Raw genomic sequence first — 21,841 nt, 5'->3', positions numbered from 1 at the left:
TGAAGTAATTTTAGCTTTAAGGGCAGGGACAGCTTGCTCATTGATTCCCAGACCCCTCTACTGTGGCTAGAACTCAAGTAGGTGTTTAGGGAATGTTTGCTGGTCTGGTGAGAGATGGATCTACACACTGGACATGTTTGATATAAGTGCTATACCTTCCAGAGCCTTAGTCCTATGCGATGTTTGGCTCTTTTATTTATTTATTTATTTTTATTTTGCCGGTCGTGGGGCCTGATCTCTGGGCCTGGCACTGTCCCTCAGCTCTTCAGCTCAAGACTACCACTTGAGCCACAGAGCCACTTCCGGCTTTTTCTGCTTATGTGGTGCTGAGGAATCGAACCCAGGGCCTCATGCATGCAAGGCAAGCACTCTACCACTGAGCCACCTTCCCAGCCCCGATGTTTAGCTCTTTTTAAGGAAAACTTTCATATACACATCCTTTTTTTTCTTCTTCTTCTGCCAGTCCTGGGGCTTCACTCAGGGCCTAGGAACTGTCCCTGAGCTGCTTTTGCTCAAGGATAGCACTGCCACTTTAGCCACAGCGCTATTTCCGGCTTTTTCTGTTTATGTGGTACTGCATAATCAAACCTGGGACTTCATGCATGCTAGGCAAGCACTCTACCACTGAGCCACATCCCCAGCCTCACATCTTTTTCTTGAATTAAATTATTGGAATAGGGTAACTAGAATCATTCTAACCAGTAATCTGAAAGAGGCTTGGCTCAAATTGGGGAGTGGGGAGTAGGGGGAAGAGGTGTTAAAGGACACCAAGGGTGCACTTCAGGATGGACTAAATAACCGCTGTAGGGCACACCGAAGTCAGGATCCTGGCTGTGAGCCCACCTGCTAGCCACTGTTCCTTCTCTGGTACATTTGTCAATAAAGTTTTTCTCCAGAGTTTGGAGAAGCCGGAAGGAGGCCGGACTGCCCAGACTTAGTTCTGGCAACTTCCCGGGAGGGAAAACGCTTTTCGCGAGATTTGGTAGGTAGCCCTCCAATAGCCCGCTCCAGTGTAGCTGTTATCGCGAGACTTTCGCAGGCGGAGGCGGGGCTGCCGCAAGAGCCGCCTCACAGCAATGGCGGCCTTGCAGGGCCGGCGGCAGTGGCGCCTGCGGCCGGCGACGGCAGTGGAGGAGGGAGTGGTGGGTGACGGGGGCCTGTGACCAGGAGTTGCCCCTGGACCCGGGCACCATGAGCCAAGGTCCCCCTGCAGGGGAGAGCAGCGAGCCCGAAGCAAAGGTCCTCCACACTAAGCGGCTTTACCGGTGAGAGGGGCCGGGGCGTGAGTGCAGCTGCGGAGGGAAGTGGGGAGACGGCGAGGGGCGGGGCCTCCCGGGCAGGCGGGCCCCGGGGGCCGGACGGAGGAGGGGGCGAGGGGGCAGTTTTGGACTGGGCATAGAACGTGGGGAAGAGGGGAATCTCATCACCTGGGATGGAGCTGAAAGGAGGAAATAAGTGGGTGAGAGGTTTGGAAGAAAGCACGTGGAGAAATACCCTTGGCAGTGAGCTTCGGATGGGCTCGGAGCTTGCGGAGTTGGGGTGATGAGGTGGAAATTAGGGTCTGGAGTGGTGGTGGGAGGTCACCAATGGAGAACACCCGGAAGGGAATGGTGTTTGGAACCCTGGTGGCCACAGAGCCAGTTTCAAGTCCTTGCTTTGCCTCTCTCTGACTGTGTGACCTTGGGTCTCAGTTTCCTTTTCCCTAAAAGGAAGGATTTGGATTGGATGCACATTGAAGTCCCTTAAGGCTCCAATTTTGGGGAGTTTGATAAGAGAAAAAGAGGCTGGAAAAACGGTAATGTTGGTTTGGGGCCATGAACTGGACAGTGAGTCCAGGGACCGTGCTCAGGCCCAGAGTTAAAGCCTCAGTTGTACACAGATGTCTCAACTGTACTCTTTTAAAAGCCAGTAATACATAGAGGCAGATTCCATATTACACATGTAAACCGCACATGCAGATCCATCAGTACTGTCAAGGTCGGGTTTGAGAAACAACTGGGCTTTGGGTCCAGAATGCACTGAGGGTGCCCTTTTCAGGGCACCTGGTGACTCCTGAGTTGTCCTCTCCTCCCAGGCTCGTTACTATAGTCAGCCTCTTGCTAGAAAACTTCCATTCCTGGTTTTTTATTTCCACAGTGCCAACCATAGTCTTCAAGTCATCTCTTCAGCCTTTTGGCTCTTTCCTATATAAGCTCTTACCACCTTGGCTGGAGGATTTTGTGTGTGTGTAGGTCAGTAAGAACATGGGTCCACAAACCAAAACATAATAGGATGACGCATAGAGACCAAGCCAGGTTTTCTGACTTCTAGTAGCAAGTGAGGTTTGAGATCTTAGACTCTGTTGCACAGTTATTTATCTGATAAGACTTCCCTCCTTCCCTTGGATGCCACTAGGCAGTGAAAGTCAAGAGCATACTTGTCTTCTTCCTGAGTAGGCATCCAGCTGCTTTGGCCTTGCAAACCAGAAGGCAAAGGGAAGTGTAAGCTGCTCCAAAAATAGAAAAGTGATTCCAGAAGTGCCTGGACTCCCACAGTGGGCTCCCCTAACCAGTCCCTAGTCTGATGAGGAGTTGGCTAGGGGTGGCATATATGCCTTGTTATGCTGTTTTGAGTGTTAATACTGCCCGTTATTAGACAGTTTGGGCAGTGTGCAATGTCCCTCACTTGTCTCCAGCCTTAAGAATTCTCAGATCTAGTTGTTTCTCAAACCGTACCCTGACAGTACTGACAGACTTAAGCATGTGTGGCTTACATGTGTATGTATGTTATCTAATTATGTGTTATTGGCTTTGAGCAGAGTACATTTGAGACAGCTTTTTTTGGTGCCAGTACTGGGCTTAAACTCAGGGCCTGAGCACTGTCCCTTAGCTTTTTTGCTCAAGACTGGTGTTTTACTACTTGAGCCAAACTGTACATTTTTCTTTTTTTTTTTTTGGTGTTTTTTTTTTTTGTTTGTTTTTGGGGGAGGGCCTATCCTGGGGCTTGAACTCAGGGCCTGGGCACTGTCCCTAAGCCTCTCTGTGCTCTCCCACTTGAGCCACAGTGCCACTTCTGGCTTTTTCTGCTTATGTGGTACTGAGGAATCGAACCCAGAGCTTCATCATGCTAGGCAAGCACTCTACCATTAAGCCACATTCCCAGCCCCACTTTTTGCTTTTTGATGGCTAATGAAAGTCTCATGGACTTTCCTGACTTTCCTGCCTGGGCTAACTTTGAAATTTGAAGATCATCAGATCTCATCCTCTTGAGAAGCTAGGATTATAGGTGTGAGCTACCAGTGCCCAGTTTTTTGTTTTTTGTTTTTTTTTTTTTTTTGGTCAGTGGTGGGGCTTGAACTCTGGGCCTGGGCGCTGTCCCTCAGCTTTTCAGCTCAAGGCGAGCACTCTACCACTTGAGCTACAGCGCCACTTCCGGTTTTCTGGTGGTTTATTGGAGATAGGAGTCTCATGGTCTCTCCTGCCCGGGCTGGCTTTGAACCTCCATCCTCAGATCTCAGCCTCCTGAGTAGCTAGGATTACAGGCGTGAGCCACCAGTGCCCAGCTGTTTTTTGTTTTGTAATTTTTTTTTTTCTTTTCTTTTTTTGGTCTGGTCGTGGGGCCTGAACTCTGGGCCTGGACGCTGTCCCTCAGCTCTTCAGCTCAAGGCTAGCGCTCTACCACTTGAGCCACAGTGCCACTTCCAGTTTTTTTCTTTTTTGCTTATGTGGTGCTGAGGAATCGAACCCAGGGCCTCATACATGCAAGGCTCAAATTTAAGTGTTTATTATTAGAATTTTCCAGAGTAGTGATTATTAACCTATTTAAGATTGGGAGAGACTGTTTAAAAATGTGTACACTTAGATTGGGGATATAGTTAGTAAAGGTTCCGTCCGATTTAGTCCACAGCAACAAAAACCAAACAACACATACCTTTTATTTATTTATTTGTTTTCCAATTAGTACCGGGGATTGAACCCAGGGGTTCTTGGCATGCTAGGTAAATGATCTACCATTTGATCTACATATCCAGCCCTGTCCTCTACTCTGCTCTTGTTCTGTCTGTGGTCCTGAAGTTTAAAAGACCTATCTGTGGGCTGGGAATGTGGTAGCGTGTTTGCCTAGCATGTATGAAGCCCTGGATTCGATTCCTCAGTACCACATAAACAGAAGAAGCTGGAAGTATTGCTGAATGTCAGGTGGTAGAGTGCTAGCCTTGAACAAAAGAAGCTCAGAGACAGTGCCTAGGCCCTGAGTTCAGACCCTAGGACTGGTAAAACAAACAAAAAACCCCAAAACAGGGCTGGGAAGGTGGCTCAGTGGTAGAGTGCTTGCCTTGCATGCATGAGGCCCTGGGTTCGATTCCTCAGCACCACATAAGCAAAAAGAAAAAGCTGGAAGTGGCACTGTGGCTCAAGTGGTAGAGCGCTAGCCTTGAGCTGAAGAGCTGAGGGACAGCGTCCAGGCCCAGAGTTCAGGCCCCACGACTGGACCCAAAAAAAAAAAAAAACAACCCAAAACAAAAAAGATCTATTAGTTAGGCATGGTGGCATATGCCTATAGTTACTTGGGAGCTGAGACAGGAGAATCTCTTGATTTTTCTTTTTTCTTTTTTTTCTTTTTCTTTTTGGCTGTTTGGGCTTGAACTCTGGGCCTGGGTGCTATCCCTGAGCTCTTCAGCTCAAGGCTAGCGCTCTACCACTTGAGCCACAGCACCACTCCCAGCTTTTTTTGATTATGTGGTGCTGAGGAATCGAACCCAGGGTCTCAGGCATGCAAGGCAAGCGCTCTACCACTGAGCCACCTTCCCAGCCCAACAAGTACATTTCTTGTCAAGCATTGTTGCCTCTTTGTTTCTCCTTCCCATCCCTTCCCATACTCCCCCCCCCCCCCCCCCCCGCAGGAGAATTTCTTTTTTTGGAGGGGGGGGTCTGGTCGTGGGGCCTGAACTCTGGGCCTGGGCGCTATCCCTCAGCTCTTCAGCTCAAGGCTAGTGCTCTACCACTTTAAGCCACAGCGTCACTTCCGGCTTTTTTCTTTTTGCTTATGTGGTGCAGAGGAATCGAACCCAGGGCCTCGAGCATGCAAGGCAAGCGCTCTACCACTGAGCCACCTTCCCAGCCCAACAAGTACATTTCTTGTCAAGCATTGTTGCCTCTTTGTTTCCCCTTTCCATCCCTTCCCATACTCCCCCCCTCCCCACCCGCAGGAGAATTTCTTGAGTTCAAGACCAGCCTGAGCAACACAGCAAGATTCTCTCTCTTGAGAGGGTGGAGGGGAACGGGGAGCTAGCAACCATGCCTTATACCTGTAATCCCATTTACTCTCAAGACTGAGAACTGGGCTGGGAAGGTGGCTCAGTGGTAGAGCGCTTGCCTTGCATGCATGAGGCCCTGGGTTTGATTCCTCAGCACCCCATAAGCAAAAAGAAAAAAGCCGGAAGTGGTGCTGTGGCTCAAGTGGTAGAGCACTAGCCTTGAGCTGAAGAGCTGAGGGACAGCGCCCAGGCCCAGAGTTCAGGCCCCACGACTGGACCCAAAAAAAAAAAAAAAAGACTGAGAACTGAGGATCACCATTCAAATCCAGCCAGGATGGGAAACTCCTTGAGACTCTTATCTCCAATTAGCCACCAAAATACTGGAAGTGGAGCTTTGGGGCAAGTGGTAGAGCACTAGCCTTGAGCAAAAAATCTCAGTGACAGTGCCCAGGCCCTGACTTCAAGCCCCAAGACTGGCACCGAAAAAAAAAAAAATTAGCCAGGTGCCAGTGGTGGCTACTCCTAGCTACTCAGGAGTCTGAGATCTGAGGATTGCAGTTCAAAGCCAGCCTGGGCAGGAAAGACTGTGAGACTCTTACCTCCAATTAACTCCCTAAGTAGCCCTGTGATTCAAAGTGATAAAGTGCTTGCCTTGCGCTAAAGAGCTCAGGAACAGCGCTCAGGCCCAGAGTTCAAGTCCGTGACTTTAAAAATAAATACTTTTCTTTTATGTTAAATATAAATTTAATAAGCCCTTTCATAATAATCACTCATTTCACCATTACATTAATTGTAGATAAATTATTGCATTTGATTCTTACGATAGTCTTTTGAGTAGCTGCTATTAATAGGTCTGTTTTTTTTGTTTGTTTGTTCTTTTGCTGATTGTGTGCCCTGAACTCTGAGCCTGGGTGCTGTCCCTCAGCTCTTCAGCTCAAGGCTAGTGCTCTACCACTTGAGCAACAATGCCACTTCTGGCTTTTTCTGCTTATGTGGTGCTGAGGAATCAATCCCAGGGCCTCGTGCATGCAGGGCAAGCACTGAGCCACCTTCCCAGCCCCTATTAGGTCTGTTTTTATTGATATATAGTAACCTTTAAAAGATTGAGTTATGGGGCTGGGAAGGTGGCGCAGTGGTAGAGTGCTTGCCTTGCATGCCTGAGACCCTGGGTTCGATTCCTCAGCACCACATAAGCAAAAAGAAAAAAGCTGGAAGTGGCGCTCTGGCTCAAGTGGTAGAGCGCTAGCCTTGAGCTGAAGAGCTGAGGGACAGCGCCCAGTCCCAGAGTTCAGGCCCCACGACTGGATCCAAAAAAAAAAAATAAATAAAAAATAAAAGATTGGGTTATATAGTTGGATGTTGGTGGCTCATACCTGTAATCCTAGCTATTTAGGCTGAGATCTGAGGATCACAGTTCAAAGCCAGCCTAGGCAAGAAAGTCTGTGAGATTCTTATCTCCAATTAATCACCAAAAACACCACAAATGAAGTTGTGGGTCAAGTGGTAGAGCACTAGCCATGAGCACAAAAGCTCAAGGTCAGCTCCTAGGTCCTGAGTTAAGTCTAGGACTGGCACACAAAAAAGAAAAAAGATTAGGTTATATGCCCAAATACACAGCAAGAGTTCAAACCCTAGATTTTCTGCTTGGCATCACACTTTGAGCAGTTTCTATTAGGAGAGTTTATCTTTCATGTTAAATAGTTTTCCCTACCTTGACATTTGACTTTTTTTTCTTTCTTTCTTTTCCCCCCTCCCCCTTTGGGCCTGGGCACTGTCTCTTAGGCGAGCACTTTACCACTTGAGCCACAGTACCCCTTCTGGTTTTCTGGTGGTTAATTGGAGATAAGAGTCTCATGGACTTTCCTGCCCAGGCTGACTTTGATTGGTGATCCTCAGAGCTCATCCTCCTGAGTAGGATTGCAGGCGTGAGTCACAGTCGCCCAGCTTCACTTCCAGTTTTTGAGTGGTTAATTGGAGATAAGAGTCTCAGGGGGACTTTTCTGCTTGGGCTGTCTTCCAACTGTAATTCTCAGATCTCAGCCTCTTGAGTAGCTAGGATTACAGATATGAGCCATCTGTGCCTTCCACCTGTAATTCTTTTGTGTGTGTGTGTCTGTGTGTCTGTGTCTGTGTCTTTCTGTGTCAGTTGTGGGGCTTGAACGCTGGGCTTGGGTGCTGTCCCTCAGCTCTTCAGCTCAAGGCAAGCACTCTACCACTTGAGCTACAGCGCCACTTCCAGTTTTCTAGTGGTTTATTGGAGATAAGAGTCTCACAGACTTTCCTGCCTGGGCTGGCTTTGAACTGCGATCCTCAGATCTCAGCCTCCTGAGTAGCTAGGATTACAGGTGTGAGCCACCAGCACCAGCTCCACCTGTAATTCTTGAGTGCTTCCTTTAAAATCAGCATCCCAGCATCTGGGGTGATCCGTGTACATGGTGTACATGGCTCAGGGGCTCTTTGCCTGTGTTTTTCTGCAGGGCTGTGGTGGAGGCTGTGCATCGACTTGATCTCATCCTTTGCAACAAAACTGCTTATCAAGAAGTGTTCAAACCAGAGAACATTAGCCTGAGGAACAAGTAAGCTGGAGACTAAACCTGAGATCCTTACTTTTACCTTGTCCATCTTTACAGAAACCCTGCTAGATAAAAACACACATTGTCTTTTACCCTCCTGACTTCATGGTATGATAATGGACTGTGAGTCTTTGGTCTTCTGTTAGACTGGAAGAAGGACATTTGAGTTGAAGGAGTTGTCTTTGAAGACAAAAATGGAGTAAAAAGTCAGAGAAAAAGAGCAAAGGCACTGCAACGTGGAAAATGCAGATTGTTTAAATTCTTTTTTTTTTTTTTTTTTGTCAGTAATGGGGCTTGAACTCTGGGCCTGGGCGCTGTCCCTCAGCTCATTAGCTCAAGGCAAGTGTTCTACCACTTGAGCTACAGCGCCACTTCTGGTTTTCTGGTGGTTTATTTGAGATAGGAGTCTCATGGTCTTTCCTGCCTGGGCTGGCTTTGAACCGTGATCCTTAGATCTCAGCCTCTGAGCCACTGGCACCCGGATTGTTTAAATTCTTTCTGTGGGCTGGGAAGGTGGCTTAGTGGTAGAGTGCTTGCCTAGCATGCATTGAAGCTCTAGGCTCCATTCCTCAGTACCACATAAACAGAAAAGGCCAGAAGTGCTGCTGTGGCTCAAGTGGCAGAGTGCTAGCCTTGAGCAAAAGAAGCTCAGGGATAGTGCCCAGGCCTTGAGTTCAAGCCCCAGAACTGGCACAAAAAAACCCCAAAGATTCCTTTTGTTTTTGTATTTGGGTCTCCCTTTATCTTCCTAGACTTCTGTTGTCCCACATTCTATTGACTTTGGATATGTCTTGGGATCTTGGGAGGCATATAGATTTATCAGTCGGAGATAATGGCCCATGTCTCCTTGCCTTCTTCTTGTGTTCTTGTGTTCCTCACCAAAGAATGACAGCCTCTTAGATTTTTTTTACTACTCTTTCAGGCTGCGTGAGCTCTGTGTCAAGCTCATGTTCCTGCATCCAGTAGACTATGGAAGGAAGGCTGAAGAACTACTGTGGAGAAAGGTATACTATGAAGTTATTCAACTTATCAAGACTAATAAAAAGGTAAGGAGAGGTCCTGGAAGAAACTTGTCTAAAAAGAGGAAGATAAGGCTATAAGAACAAGTTATCATACTGCTTCAGCCTTCTGTCCAGAGGAATCTGCCCAGAGTATGATTGAGATAGAAGAACCAAAGAAAAGATGGCCAAAAGGAGATAGGCATAATTTAGATTAGAGAAGGAAGGAAGTCTGATACCATATGGGGGAGACCACAGAGGTAGATCTAAGAGGGCAGGGGTGATTTCTGAGTGAAGGAAGATGTGTTTGAGGTTCCAGAGCCAAGACAAAAGTTTTATTTTCCTAATAGGATGAATAGTTGAGGAGTGGGGAATGGTACTCTGAGTTTATTGCTTAGCCAATTCTTTTCCTTTCCCAATCTAGCACATCCACAGCAGGAGCACATTGGAATGTGCTTACAGGACACACCTGGTCGCTGGTATTGGCTTTTACCAGCATCTCCTTCTTTATATCCAGTCCCACTATCAGCTTGAACTGCAGTGCTGCATTGACTGGACCCATGTCACTGATCCCCTCATAGGTAAGCAAAACCTAAAACAGATGATCTTGAGGAGTAGAATTTTCATTTCATTTCTTCTGCTGGCCTTGTTCTCAAGATTTGTGTACCTTGTGACACAGCCAGCCATAACAAGTAGTTGCAATACCTACATATGCTTTATGAAACTTAAATTCATCCAGACAAATATATGAGTTAAAATAAAGTGTGTGTGTGTGTGTGTGTGTGTGTGTGTGTGTGTGTGTGTGTGTGTGTGTGTGTGTGTGTGTGTGTGTGTGTGTGTGTGTGTGTGTGTGTGTGTGTGTGTGTGTGTGTGTGTGTGTGTGTTCTAGGGCTTGAACTCAGGGTTAAGGGCATGGCTATGGTGGGAGAAAAGGACACCAAAAGCAAGGGGAGTTGGGGAAAAGAGCTCCATAGCTCTATGACGTTGGTTGAACTAGCTGGACATTTGGGCTCATATCTGTAATCCTAGCTACTCAGAAGGCTGAGATTTGAGGATCGTGGTTCAAAACCAGCCCAGGCAGGAAAGTCCATGAGACTCATCTCCAGTTAACCACCAGAAAACCAAAAGTAGAGCTGTGGCTCAGAGTGGTAGAGCACTAGCCTTGAGCATAAAGAGCTCACGAATAGGATCCATGCCCAGAGTTCAAGCCTAACGATGGACAAAAAAAGTTGGTTGGACTAAAAAAAAAGCCAATTACAAAAGAAGTAAAATTATAGCTGCTAATATTCTACCTGACTGATTTCACTCTTCTTGGAATATAATCCATAATTTCCCAACATATCTAAAGATTTCAACACTTGTTTCAAACATTGAGAAACAATCTCTATAAAGTCCAAAGAGATAGTGCACTAGTAAACTCAACTGGTTGAAGAAAAATGTTTGTAATTCCATTTCCAGTGCCAGCCCTACTCTAGATCTTTCTCTCTCTTCCCCCTGCTCCATATCAGTCCACAATCCTAGGCTTTCTTTAAGATCTTTATCTTGCTGGGGCTTACTTTACACTTGTAATTCTAGCTCTTATGAAGCTGAATCCAAGGATCACAGTTCCAGGTTAGCCTGGGTGCAAAGGTCCATAAGGCCCTTACCTCCAATTAATTAAACTGAACAGCAACAACAACAAAAAACCCTGAAGTAGAGCTGTGGCTCCAGTAGTATAGTGCTATCTTTGAGCAGAAAAGTTTAGGCACAGCACCCAGGCCCTGAGTTCAAATCCTGTGACCAAAATTTTTTTTTCATTCAGCTGATCTGGAAGTGTCAATATGAACATTAGGAAGAGTTTTTCAGAATGGAAGCTCCATACTCAGGAGAGGCTGTCATCCCAGGTGATTGGATGGTCTCTGGAGCCAGACTGATTTTTGAATTCTGACTCTGCCACTTACCAGCTCTGTACCTTTGTAAATAGTAACTACTTCAGAGTTGCTAAAGAGAGTAAGTTAATGTTCTAGACATTTAAACTAGTACCTGGTATGTTGGAAAACTGCTTGAGGTCTTTGACCTAAAATTATAAGGCTACTTGGGTGAGGGAAGAGATGAGAAACCAGACATATTTAATTTGGGCCATCACCTGTCCTTAGGCAAGACAAGATAATTGTCTCTGCTGAAGACTCTCCAGTGACTGCCTTTTCCTCCGTGGGCCTTCACTAGATAGAAGCTAGGAGCATTTGCCTGTTTCACATTTCATTCTTTGAGCAAGTTAGCTTCTCAGCTTTACTAAACCTTTTCCTTTTATGTAGATACCTCCTATACAATGGATTTTCAACATTCCTGACACCTGAGCCCCATCTCTTCATTCTTTCTGTTAGCCTTTCTAAGTCGACCTTTCAGATGAACTTCCCCTAAGGTGTTATTCGGAGTTGAGGGGCCTAGTCCTCCTTTCAGTTCCTTCCAGACCCAGGAGAATTTGTCTAGCATCATTCTAGATAAGTATCTTCTCTGTCCTGGAAGATGTTCAAGGCTTACCTAGAATCTCTATCTTCTTTTTTCATTTGTGAGAGTATTTCTGCCTAAATAGGGCCAGAGGAAAGGGTTCATAAATCAATCTCTCTCTCTTTTAGGATGTAAGAAGCCAGTATCTGCCTCAGGAAAGGAAATGGATTGGGCACAGATGGCATGCCACAGATGTCTGGTGTACCTGGGGGATTTGTGTAAGAATCTGCCCTTTTAATTTTTACTGTTCTAGGCCACAGGAAAGGCACTATTTGCTTCTATTGTTGTTACCACCTTTTTTTTTTTTGTCGGTCGTGGGACTTGAACTCCGGGCCTGGGCGCTGTCCCTCAGCTCTTCAGCTCAAGGCGAGCGCTCTACCACTTGAGCTACAGCGCCACTTCCGGTTTTCTGGTGGTTTATTGGAGATAGGAGTCTCACGGTCTTTCCTGCCCGGGCTGGCTTTGAACCTTGATCCTCAGATCTCAGCCTCCTGTGTAGCTAGGATTACAGGCGTGAGCCACCAGCGCCCGGCTTGTTGTTACCACCTTATATGTGATTAGAGAGCAAGAAAAACAGTATTTCCTCTGTTGGCTTTCTCATCAGTTTGCTTACAGTGATCCTCTTTTACCATCCTCCCATAAATCAGAGAGGATCATTGAGTATGGGAAAAGGCCTTTCAGCTTCAAGGTCATCAGGATGGTCACTGTTTTCAGTAGTTGTTAGGAAGCTGAAGGCTTGCTTTTATCCTTACAGGCTCCTAGCAACTTTAGCATAAAGCTCAGTGAGCCCTTATGTACCTGACAAATGTTTCTAAGAGTGGTAAAGTTAGCTGGGTGCTGGTGGCTTGAGCCTGTAATCCTAGCTACTCAGGAAGCTGAGATCTGAGCATTATGGTTCAAAGCCAACCTGGGCAGGAAAGTCTGTGAGACTCTTTTTTTTTTTTTTTGTCAGTTGTGGGGCTTGAACTCTGGGCTTGGGTGCTGTCTCTGCGTTCTTCAGCTCAAGGTGAACACGCTACTGCTTGAGCCACAATACCGCTTCCGGTTTTCTAGTGGTTTATTGGAGATCAGAGTCTCACGGACTTTTCTGCCTGGACTGGCTTTGAACTGTGATCCTCAGATCTCAGCCTCCTGAGTAGCTAGGATTACAGGCGTGAGCTACTGGCGCCCGGCTTCTGTGAGACTCTTATCTCCAATTAACCACCAGAAAATCGGAAGTGGCATTGTGGTTCAAGTGATAGAGCTCTCTCCTTGAGCTGAAGAGCTAAGAGATAGTGCCCAGGTGCCAGAGTTCAAGCCCCACGACTGACCAAAAAAAAAAGAAAGATTGTCTTGTGCTGGGTGCTTGTGGCTCATACCTATAATCCTAGCTACTAAGAAGACTGAGATCTGAGGATCACAGTTTGAAGCTGGCCTGGTCAGAAAAGTTCTGTGAGACTCTTATCTCCAGTTAACCACCAAAAAGCCAGAAATGGAGATGTGACGCAGGTGATAGAGCACCAGCCTTGAGCAAAAAACAAAGGGACAGTACCTGAGCCCTGAGTTCAAGCCCCCATAAAAGCACATACAAAAAGTGGTCTGCAGTTTTCATACATTCCTGCCTCATTAGGCTGCTGTTGTATCTTTTATTGACCTGAGGTTCCTTTTATCCTTGCCCTAAGCCCATTCCTGGTCTCATGGTCCTTGAGTGCAGAGTGGCCAACTATTGCATTTTAGTGCATCAGTATATCCTTAGCAATGTCTTAGAATTGTTCAGTTGTATTCCCAAAATGTCAGAGGTATTTTCAAGCCATTATATATGCTGCAGCTCCCCTTGAGAAGAAATAATAAAGAAGAGTTAGTCAAGTGCTGATGGACCTTAGTTCAGAGCTAGCTAGAGAAGATAACTCTGTGAAACTCTAAAAAGCAAAAAAGCTGGGCTGGAGTATGGCTCAAGTGATAGAATGCCAGCCATGAGTACAGAAGCCAAACAAGAATATAAAGTCCTAAGTTCAAGCTCTGGTACTTACAAAAAAAGAGCTGAGCCGTTTTCCCATAGTCACATAGGACTATACCAGAGATCCCACAAACTGCCCCCTCCCTTATGTCCCTTCTTCTCAGGAGGGTTTTCTAAATTCTGAAATCGTGTTTTCCTTTTTCTTTCTCTTCCTATAGCACGCTATCAGAATGAATTGGCTGGTGTAGACACTGAGCTTCTAGCTGAGAGATTTTACTACCAAGCCCTTTCAGTAGCTCCCCAGATTGGTAAGTAAACCCTTACTGGAGCTTCAGAACCAATAGCAATTTCGAGTAAGAAGACAATACTAGTAAAATTGAAGGCCACTCGCTTACTTCCTTTTGATCCTTGCCACCCTAAGCTCTCTTATATTGCATGTATCATATATATTCTCTAGAAGTACACACTCAGAAGGTAGCTCTGTCCCCCTTATCCACAAAGTCTTTTGAAAGAATACATCAACTCTCCCCACAGGAGGTGCAGTGAGAGAAGGAATATGATTCTATTACAGGGAAAGATATACATACATGCAAAGAGGTTAAAAAAAAACCAAAAAAATGGAGCTGAGCGAGTTCAGCATGCTCTTGGGAAAAGCTGGAAGCTGAAGGAGTATGTTCCATCAGTTTAGGTAAACTTTGGCAAACCAAGCAAGAATAGGCTGGTAGATGAAGAGAGATTAGTAACCCTGAAGGAACAATATTAAGATACATATCACCTGAGATACCAGTATCACTTCCAGGCCCAGCTCTTGTCTCATAAGTTGTCTAATGGTTAACATTGGTTGGGCCTGAGAGCTTTAACTAAAAATTATAGCCTTAAAATTGATTATTTTTTTTCTCTATAGGAATGCCCTTCAACCAACTGGGTACCCTTGCAGGCAGCAAGTATTATAATGTGGAAGCCATGTATTGCTACCTGCGATGGTGAGTAATTGCCAGTTCTCTCCCGTTTTCATGCTACATGGTCCCTGCTTCTTTTTCTGTCTTCTCTTTCTCGAGCTCCTGGCTAAGATAGATAGGGAAATGCTAGGGGGGGGGGGTGTGTGTGTGTGTGTGTGTGTGTGTGTGTGTGTGTGTGTGTGTGTGTGTGTGTGTGTGTGTGTGTGTGTGTGTGTGTGTGTGTGTGTGTGTGTGTGTGTGTGTGTGTGTGTGTGTGTGTGTGTGTGTGTGTGTGTGTGTGTGTGTGTGTGTGTGTGTGTGTGTGTGTGTGTGTGTGTGTGTCGTGGGGCTTGAACTTTAGGCTTGGGAGCTGTCCCTGCGCTCTTCAGCTCAAGGTGAGCGCTCTACCACTTGAACCACAGTGCCACTTCTGGTTTTCTAGTGGTTTTTTTGGGGGGGTCTGGTCGTGGAGCCTGAACTCTGGGCCTGGGTGCTGTCCCTCAGCTCTTTTTTGGGGGGGTCCGGTAGTGGGGCCTGAACTCTGGGCCTGGGCACTGTCCCTCAGCTCTTCAGCTCAAGGCTAGCGCTCTACCACTTAAACCACAGCGGCACTTCCGGCTTTTTTCTTTTTGCTTATGTGGTGCTAAGGAATCGAACCCAGGGCCTCGAGCATGCAAGGCAAGTGCTCTACCACTGAGCCACCTTCCCAGCCCCTCCCTCAGCTCTTTTAGCTCAAGGCTAGTGCTCTACCACTTGAGTCACAGCGCCACTTCCGGGTTTTTTTTCTTTTTTGCTTATGAGGTGCTGAGGAATCGAACCCAGGGCCTCAGGCATACAAGGCAAGCAGCGCTCTACCACTGAGCCAACTTTCCAGCCCTCTAGTGGTTTTTTAGAGATAACAGTCTCATGTACTTTCCTGCCCAGGCTGGCTTTGAACCACGATCCTCAGATCTCAGCCTCCTGAGTAGCTAAGATTACAGGTGTGAGCCACCTGCGTCTTTTTTTTTTTTTTTTTTTACATTTTTTTTATTGTGAAAATACTGTACAGAGGAGTTACAATTACATGGGCAAGATAATGAGTACATTGCTTTTTTTTTTTTTTAATTTTTTTATTGTAAAGATATTATACAGAGGGTTACAGTTACATGAATGAGGTAATGAGTACATTTCCTCTTGAACATTGTTACCCCCTCCATTGTTTTCCCCCTACCATCCCCTCCCTCCCTCCCTTCCCCAAGGTTCTTTTTTTTTTTTTGATTGTGATTAAGTGATTATTCACAGTATTGTGGAATAATGATGCTCATTTAAAGTCACAAGTTCATTCTAACTTTCCTGGAGCAAATTGTCTATCACAGTCTGTAATATATAACGGTGCTCACATGTTATATACCATATATGTGATCAGCAGCATGGGGATATTTGGTAGTGGTTCAACCAGATGAGTGGGAGTTCTTTGTTTCTTAAGTCCTGTTAGTTTTGTCATATCACCTAACATTTTGGATTTATCATCCACTTATCAGGGAGACCGTGTACTGTTTGTCTCTTCATTCTTTGCTTACCTCGCTCAACATGATTCCTTCTAGCTCCATCCATTTCCCTGCAAATGCCATTATTTTGTCATTTCTAATGGCTGTCCAAGACTCTTAACAGAGTCCTGCTGCCTTTCACAGAGCCAGGTGGATTTATTGACATTTCAGCAAATATGCTATCATATATTAAATACAGGTTAGCTATTGTCCTGAAGAAGGAATACATTTGATACAGTAATAGAATGTTATGAAAGTGGCCTATGAAAAAAACTTCAGAGTTCTAGAGTTTCAATTTTTTTTTTTTTTTGGCAGTACTAGGGTTTGAACTCCGTCTTATGCTTGTTAGATTGGTGTTCTACCACTTGATTCACACTTCCAGATATGAGCCTCAGTGTTTGTGATGACACAGCATGGAGGAACTAGCTTAGCATCAGGGTGTATCAGTGCTTCCCCTTTAACTCTGCTTCTGACCTTTAACTCTTAGAATAAAAAAAAGTGGGAGGGCTCAGGTGGTAAAGCACCAGCCAATGATCATATACCAAGTTCAATCCTGGTCTTAGACAAAAAAAAAAATTAGGGCACCCAAAGTTACTGAGGCTTAGTGTACTGAGTCACAGAACTAAGGGTACAAGAGACTTAAGGTTAAGTCAGAATGTCACTGATGAAATTGTAGTGAAGAAACCTCATTGTTGCCATCTACCAAGGTGAAAGTACTCAAGGAGTTAAATCAAGCTTGATACTGATGGCTCATGCCTGTAATCCTAGCTACTTAGGTGGCTGAGATCTTAGGGTCAAGGTTTAAAGGTAACCCTGGTAGGAAAGTCTGTGAGATTTATCTCCAATTAACCAAAAAGCTAGAAGTGTAGCTGTGGTTCAAATGGTAGAGCACTAGCCTTGAGTAAAAATGTTCAGGGACAACACCTAGTCCCTGAGTTCAAGCCTTAGGATTGGCACAATAAATAAATAAATAATAAAGCCAAATCATTCCCAAAGTAAGTTATTGAATGAGCTAGGCCTCAGTAGAGGTGTTCATAGCTTAAGTGGTCAAATACAGAAGTGTATTCAGATAATAAAATGGCCAAACATTGATGTATATATAAAGCAACAAACTATTTCATTCTGCTTTATAATTCTATGTGCTGTGGTCCTTGGTTCACTTGGTCATGGAAACCTGTTGCCTGTATTTATGAAATATTAACTGTTAAGTGCATTTCCTCCTCTTCTACATCAGTGCAAACTCAATTTTGATAATAGACCGTCATTTGTTTCTATTCCTTTATTACACTCATTAAGTTTGCTTTAGAATGAGTCACTTTTAAAATAGAGCAAGCAAGTCCAAGTGTGGGAGGTACCCAATAAACCTACCTTAATATTCTAAACAATTCTGTCTCACTGTTTATGAGTTAGGTACTTGGGCAGGGCTCAATAGGGGAATTCTCTCCTTTCATTGGTATTGTCTAGGCTTAGTCACTGGAATTCACCTTATCTGGAGGTCTAGTCCAACTACTCTATATAATCTACTCTGAGCTTCTTTTGCTCAAGGCTAACACTCTACCACTTGAACCACAGTGCCACCTCCCATCTTTTTCTGTTTATGTGCTACTGAGGAATCGAACCCAGGCCTTCATGCATGCTAGGGAAGCACTCTACCACTAAGCCACATTCCCAGCCCGACTTTTTTTTTTTTTTTTTTTTTTTTTTTTGAATGCCAGTCCTGAGGCTTGATCTCAGGGCCTGGGCTCAGTTTCTGAGCTTTTTTGTTCAAGGCTACCATTCTACCACTTAAGCCACAGCTCCACTTCTGTCTTTTTGGTGGTTAATTGGAGATAAGAGCCTCACAGACTTTCTTGCCTGGGCTGGCTTTGAACCGTGATTCTCAGATCTCAGATTCCTGAGTAGCGGATTACAGGTGTAAGCCACCAGTACCTAGCTGTAGATGGACTTCTTTTTTTTTTTTTTTGTCGGTCGTGGGGCTTGAACTCTGGGCCTGGGCGCTGTCCCTCAGCTCTTCAGCTCAAGGCCAGGGCTCTACCACTTGAGCTACAGCACCACTTCCGGTTTTCTGGTGGTTTATTGGAGATAGGAGTCTCACGGTCTCTCCTGCCCGGGCTGGCTTTGAACCGCGATCCTCAGATCTCAGCCTCCTGAGTAGCTAGGATTACAGGCGTGAGCCACCAGCGCCCGGCTAGATGGACTTCTTATACAATGGCTCAAGGTTACAAGTACTGAACAGTGACCTAAGAGAACTGGAAGAAGGATCTGCAAGTTTCATAGGGCTTTTGCCTCCAGTCCTATAATACTTTGTTTCTCAAAGCTGTTGTATAACTCTTCTTCCTTGCCACAGGATTTAAGGAGGGAAAGGTTCAGATCCTAGGTTTCAGTAGAAAGATTGTCAAAGAATTTGTGACTACTTTGTAGTTACCACAGAAATATATTTCTTGGGGTGTGTTTGTGTTATTTACTTTAGTTTTATGTCATAATGGGATTGAGTACAGGGTCTCACATTTACTAAGTAGGTACTTTACCACTTAGGAATGCACTCAGGGGCTGGGAAAGTGGCTCAGTGGTAGAGCGCTTGCCTTGCATGCCTGAGGCCCTGGGTTCGATTCCTGAGCACCACATAAGCAAAAAGAAAAAAGCTGGAAGAGGTGCTGTGGCTCAAGTGGTAGAGTGCTAGCCTTGAGCTGAAGAGCTGAGGGACAGCGCCCAGGCCCAGAGTTCAGGCCCTACAACCGGACCCCCCCCCCAAAAGAAAAAAAAAAAAGAATGCACTCAGGCCTTTTGTATTTAGTGCATTTTATGGGTTTTTCTAAATAAAAAAAATTTTTTCTTCCTGGACATTGGTAACTTATGCCTGTAATCCTAGCTACTCAGGAGGCTGAGATTTGAGCATCTGAAGCCAGCCCAGAGCCTAGTCTGGAAAGTCAGTGAGACTCTTATCTCCAATAAACCACTAGGAAAAAAACCGAAAGTGGAATTTGGCTCAAGAAGTAGAGTGCTCACCTTGAGCTGAAGAGCTGAGGGATAGAGTTCAAGCCCAGAGTTCAAGCCCCACGACCTGAAAAAAAAAAAAAAAGCCAGAAGTAGAGCTGTGGCTAAAGTGGTAGAGTGCTAGCTTTCAGCATAAAAGCTCAAGGCCAGGGTTCAGGCCTTGAATTATCAAGCTCCAGGATCAGCACCAAAAGAAAAAAAAAAAATTAGTATACAAGAGTTTTCAATTCAAAATATCAATTTATGAGTATAGTGCACGTTGATCAGTGTCACCCTTGTTTATTTTTTCTGGGAATTGAGCCCAGGGTCTTAAGTATATGTTCTGCCACTAAGCTACATTCCAGCCCCAATGTATTTTTCTATATTCTTTTCTTTTTCCACATTTTTTTTTCCTGTCAGTCATGGGGCCTGAACTCTGGGTCTGAGCACTGTCCCTCAGCTCTTCAGCTCAAGGCTAGTGCCCTTCCACTTGCCTAGACTTAATAGCTAACCCCTGTATCTCCTTTAGCATCCAGTCAGAAGTGTCCTTTGAGGGAGCTTATGGGAACCTCAAGCGGCTCTATGATAAGGCAGCCAAAATGTACCACCAGCTGAAGAAGTGTGAGACTCGGAAACTGTCTCCCAGCAAAAAGCGGTAAGGGAGCCTATGGTGAGGAGGGGCTTTCTGTAACTACTGTAGTAGGACCACAGGGACTGTGGAGCCATTCATTGTGTACTCTGGACTCCTCTCATTTCAGATGTAAAGACATTAAAAGGTTGCTGGTGAACTTTATGTACCTGCAGAGCCTCTTGCAGCCCAAAAGTAGGTAAGTGGAGGTGTGACAAGGCAAGCGCTCAAGGCCCTTAGTTGAAGCTCCAGTATCAGCATAAAACTAAAGAGCAAGAGTAGGAACTTTGTCCAGTGAGCCCTAGCCATGATCGTTGCTTTTCATGGGCTTTTGAATTCTGACCTCCAGTAGAAATTCTCTAGCCCTTAGAGAACAGTTAGTTTTATGTTGACACTCCTTGCTGTTTTGCCCTAACCCCCTAGTGGTTCATACTCAGACATAGTGAGTGCTAATAGGTGTTGAAGGAGTAACTGAATAGGAAACTCTCCCACACCCTTCCCATGTTATTGTTTGTGCTTTATGTTTGTTTGTTTTTTTCTGAAATGCTTGCAGAGCCTTGCACATGTTAGACAATATCCTTCCACTGAGCTGCATCTTCATTGTCTTCTTTTGAAATCAGTATTAGCACTGTCCCCATCCCATTCTGAAGTCTACTCTGCCTAATCCCTTAGTCTCCCCCATGCCCATGCCCCCATAGGGTACTTGGGACTTTGTGCCTGCCAGGAAAGTACATTCCCACTCAGCTGGATCCCAGCCTTTTCTCTGAATGTTGTATTGCCTATTCTTTATCTCTTTCAACTCTGCCACTGATCTTTGCTGTTATTTTTTTTCTTCCATAGCTCCATAGACTCAGAGCTGACCTCACTTTGCCAGTCTGTCCTGGAAGACTTCAATCTCTGTCTCTTCTACCTGCCCTCTTCACCCAACCTCAGCCTGGCCAGTGAGGATGAAGAGGAGTATGAGAGTGGATATGCTTTCCTTCCTGACCTGCTCATCTTTCAGATGGTCATCATTTGCCTTATGGGTGTACACAGCTTAAAGAGAACAGGTAACTTTCCCTATGTCCCTTTCTTCCTCACTGGGGTCTTCACTGTACTTTCCCACAGCTGTTTATTCATGAATTTCTCTTCACAAGCAATTCTTTCACTGCTTGTATCACCACCTGTCTTTGGAAAGTAAGAGTCAAGAGACCCACTCTATAAGACCTCCTGTGAAGGAACAAAGGGAGCCATGTATTTCCTTCCATTCTTCCCTACTCTATCATAGATTTTCACACACTTGGCCAAGTTTCACGTCAGCATACTTTGTTTATGACCTACACAGAATTCAGACCTTGCTGTCCAGGGCATTGATGTCTCTAGAAACCTTTTTGGCAAAGGTCTATGTAGAGCAATATGGAAGGGAGGGAGTGGCAGGGCTGAATATGAAGACTCTTGGTTTATCAGGAAAAGCCTCAAAGCCAGGTAAGGAGACCCAGAACAAGAGGTATTCTTTCGTGAAGGGTACACAGGATGAATTGTTTAATTCAGAGATGTGGGATTGATGGCCCTCATCAAAGCCCTGGACCCCCTAATGTTTGCTTTCCTGGCTTCAGGATCCAAACAGTACAGTGCAGCCATTGCTTTCACCTTGGCCCTTTTCTCCCATCTTGTCAATCATGTCAACATACGGCTGCAAGCTGAGCTAGAAGAAGGAGAGAACCCTGTCCCAGCATTCCAGAATGATGGCACAGGTAAGACAGCAGGAAAAGTCCTGACTGAAAAAGTTGGCCTGGGGCATGAGGAATAAGGAAGGGAATTCAGTTTTGGTGGTGAGATAGTGTAACAAGAATTTTCAGGCCCCAATTTTTTTCCTTGACTCTACATGACCACTTCCCATCCACAGATGAACCAGACTCCAAGGAACCAGGGGACAAAGAGGAGGAACTGGATCCAGAGCCTCCTCCCACAGCCCAAGTGGGTGAGGGCCGAAAGAGCCGTAAGTTTTCTCGACTCTCCTGCCTCCGTCGCCGCCGTCACCACGCACCCAAAGCTGGTGATGACAGTGACCTGAGTGAAGGCTTTGAATCGGACTCAAGCCATGACTCAGCCAGGGCCAGTGAGGGCTCAGATAGTGGCTCTGACAAGAGTCTGGAAGGGAGGGGCACAGCTTTTGATGCAGAGACAGACTCAGAAATGAACAGCCAGGAGTCTCGATCAGACCTGGAAGATATGGAAGATGAGGACGGGACACAGTCCCCAGCCATTGAGCCCCCTCGGGCCAGATCGGAGGCTTCTGATTCCCTCAATGGACCTCTGGGTCCCAGTGAAGCTAGCATTGCCAGCAATTTGCAAGCCATGTCCACTCAGATGTTCCAGACCAAGCGCTGCTTCCGACTGGCTCCTACCTTTAGCAACCTGCTCCTCCAGCCCACTGCTTCCGAACCTCACAACTTGTCTGGCTGTAGACCCTGTGTCAATGGAGATGTGGACAAACCCTCAGAACCAGGTACCTGGGTTTCTCTGTACCCTCTTGCTCTGTCCCACACCTTCCATTCTATAGGCCTTAC

The 21,841-nt window shown here is 45.7% G+C and overlaps 1 protein-coding gene across 2 annotated transcripts in view; it reads left to right on the top strand.

Annotated features, from left to right (window-relative positions):
* The first annotated feature begins 1,037 nt into the window (after nucleotides 1–1,037).
* The window catches only part of Smg5 (SMG5 nonsense mediated mRNA decay factor), a 37,977-nt gene continuing 17,173 nt past the window's right edge, over nucleotides 1,038–21,841 (top strand). The window contains exons 1-12 of one of the 2 annotated variants that reach the window (XM_069990167.1): nucleotides 1,038–1,265; nucleotides 7,711–7,809; nucleotides 8,729–8,852; nucleotides 9,229–9,385; nucleotides 11,420–11,509; nucleotides 13,446–13,535; nucleotides 14,132–14,210; nucleotides 19,194–19,319; nucleotides 19,423–19,491; nucleotides 20,133–20,341; nucleotides 20,888–21,025; nucleotides 21,178–21,780. In XM_069990167.1, the coding sequence (XP_069846268.1) occupies nucleotides 1,192–1,265; nucleotides 7,711–7,809; nucleotides 8,729–8,852; nucleotides 9,229–9,385; nucleotides 11,420–11,509; nucleotides 13,446–13,535; nucleotides 14,132–14,210; nucleotides 19,194–19,319; nucleotides 19,423–19,491; nucleotides 20,133–20,341; nucleotides 20,888–21,025; nucleotides 21,178–21,780 (1,858 nt within the window). In that variant the 5' untranslated portion in view covers nucleotides 1,038–1,191. The remainder of the gene's footprint in view (nucleotides 1,266–7,710; nucleotides 7,810–8,728; nucleotides 8,853–9,228; nucleotides 9,386–11,419; nucleotides 11,510–13,445; nucleotides 13,536–14,131; nucleotides 14,211–19,193; nucleotides 19,320–19,422; nucleotides 19,492–20,132; nucleotides 20,342–20,887; nucleotides 21,026–21,177; nucleotides 21,781–21,841) is intronic. The other variant, XM_069990166.1, reaches the window with a different exon arrangement.

The sequence above is a fragment of the Dipodomys merriami genome, unplaced genomic scaffold (assembly GCF_024711535.1).
Source record: "Dipodomys merriami isolate MVZ:Mamm:240054 unplaced genomic scaffold, mDipMer1.0.p SCAF_392, whole genome shotgun sequence".
Lineage (NCBI taxonomy): Eukaryota > Metazoa > Chordata > Mammalia > Rodentia > Heteromyidae > Dipodomys > Dipodomys merriami.
The sequence above is the reverse complement of the archived record's forward strand: the minus strand, read 5'-3'. Positions and strand labels throughout refer to the sequence as shown.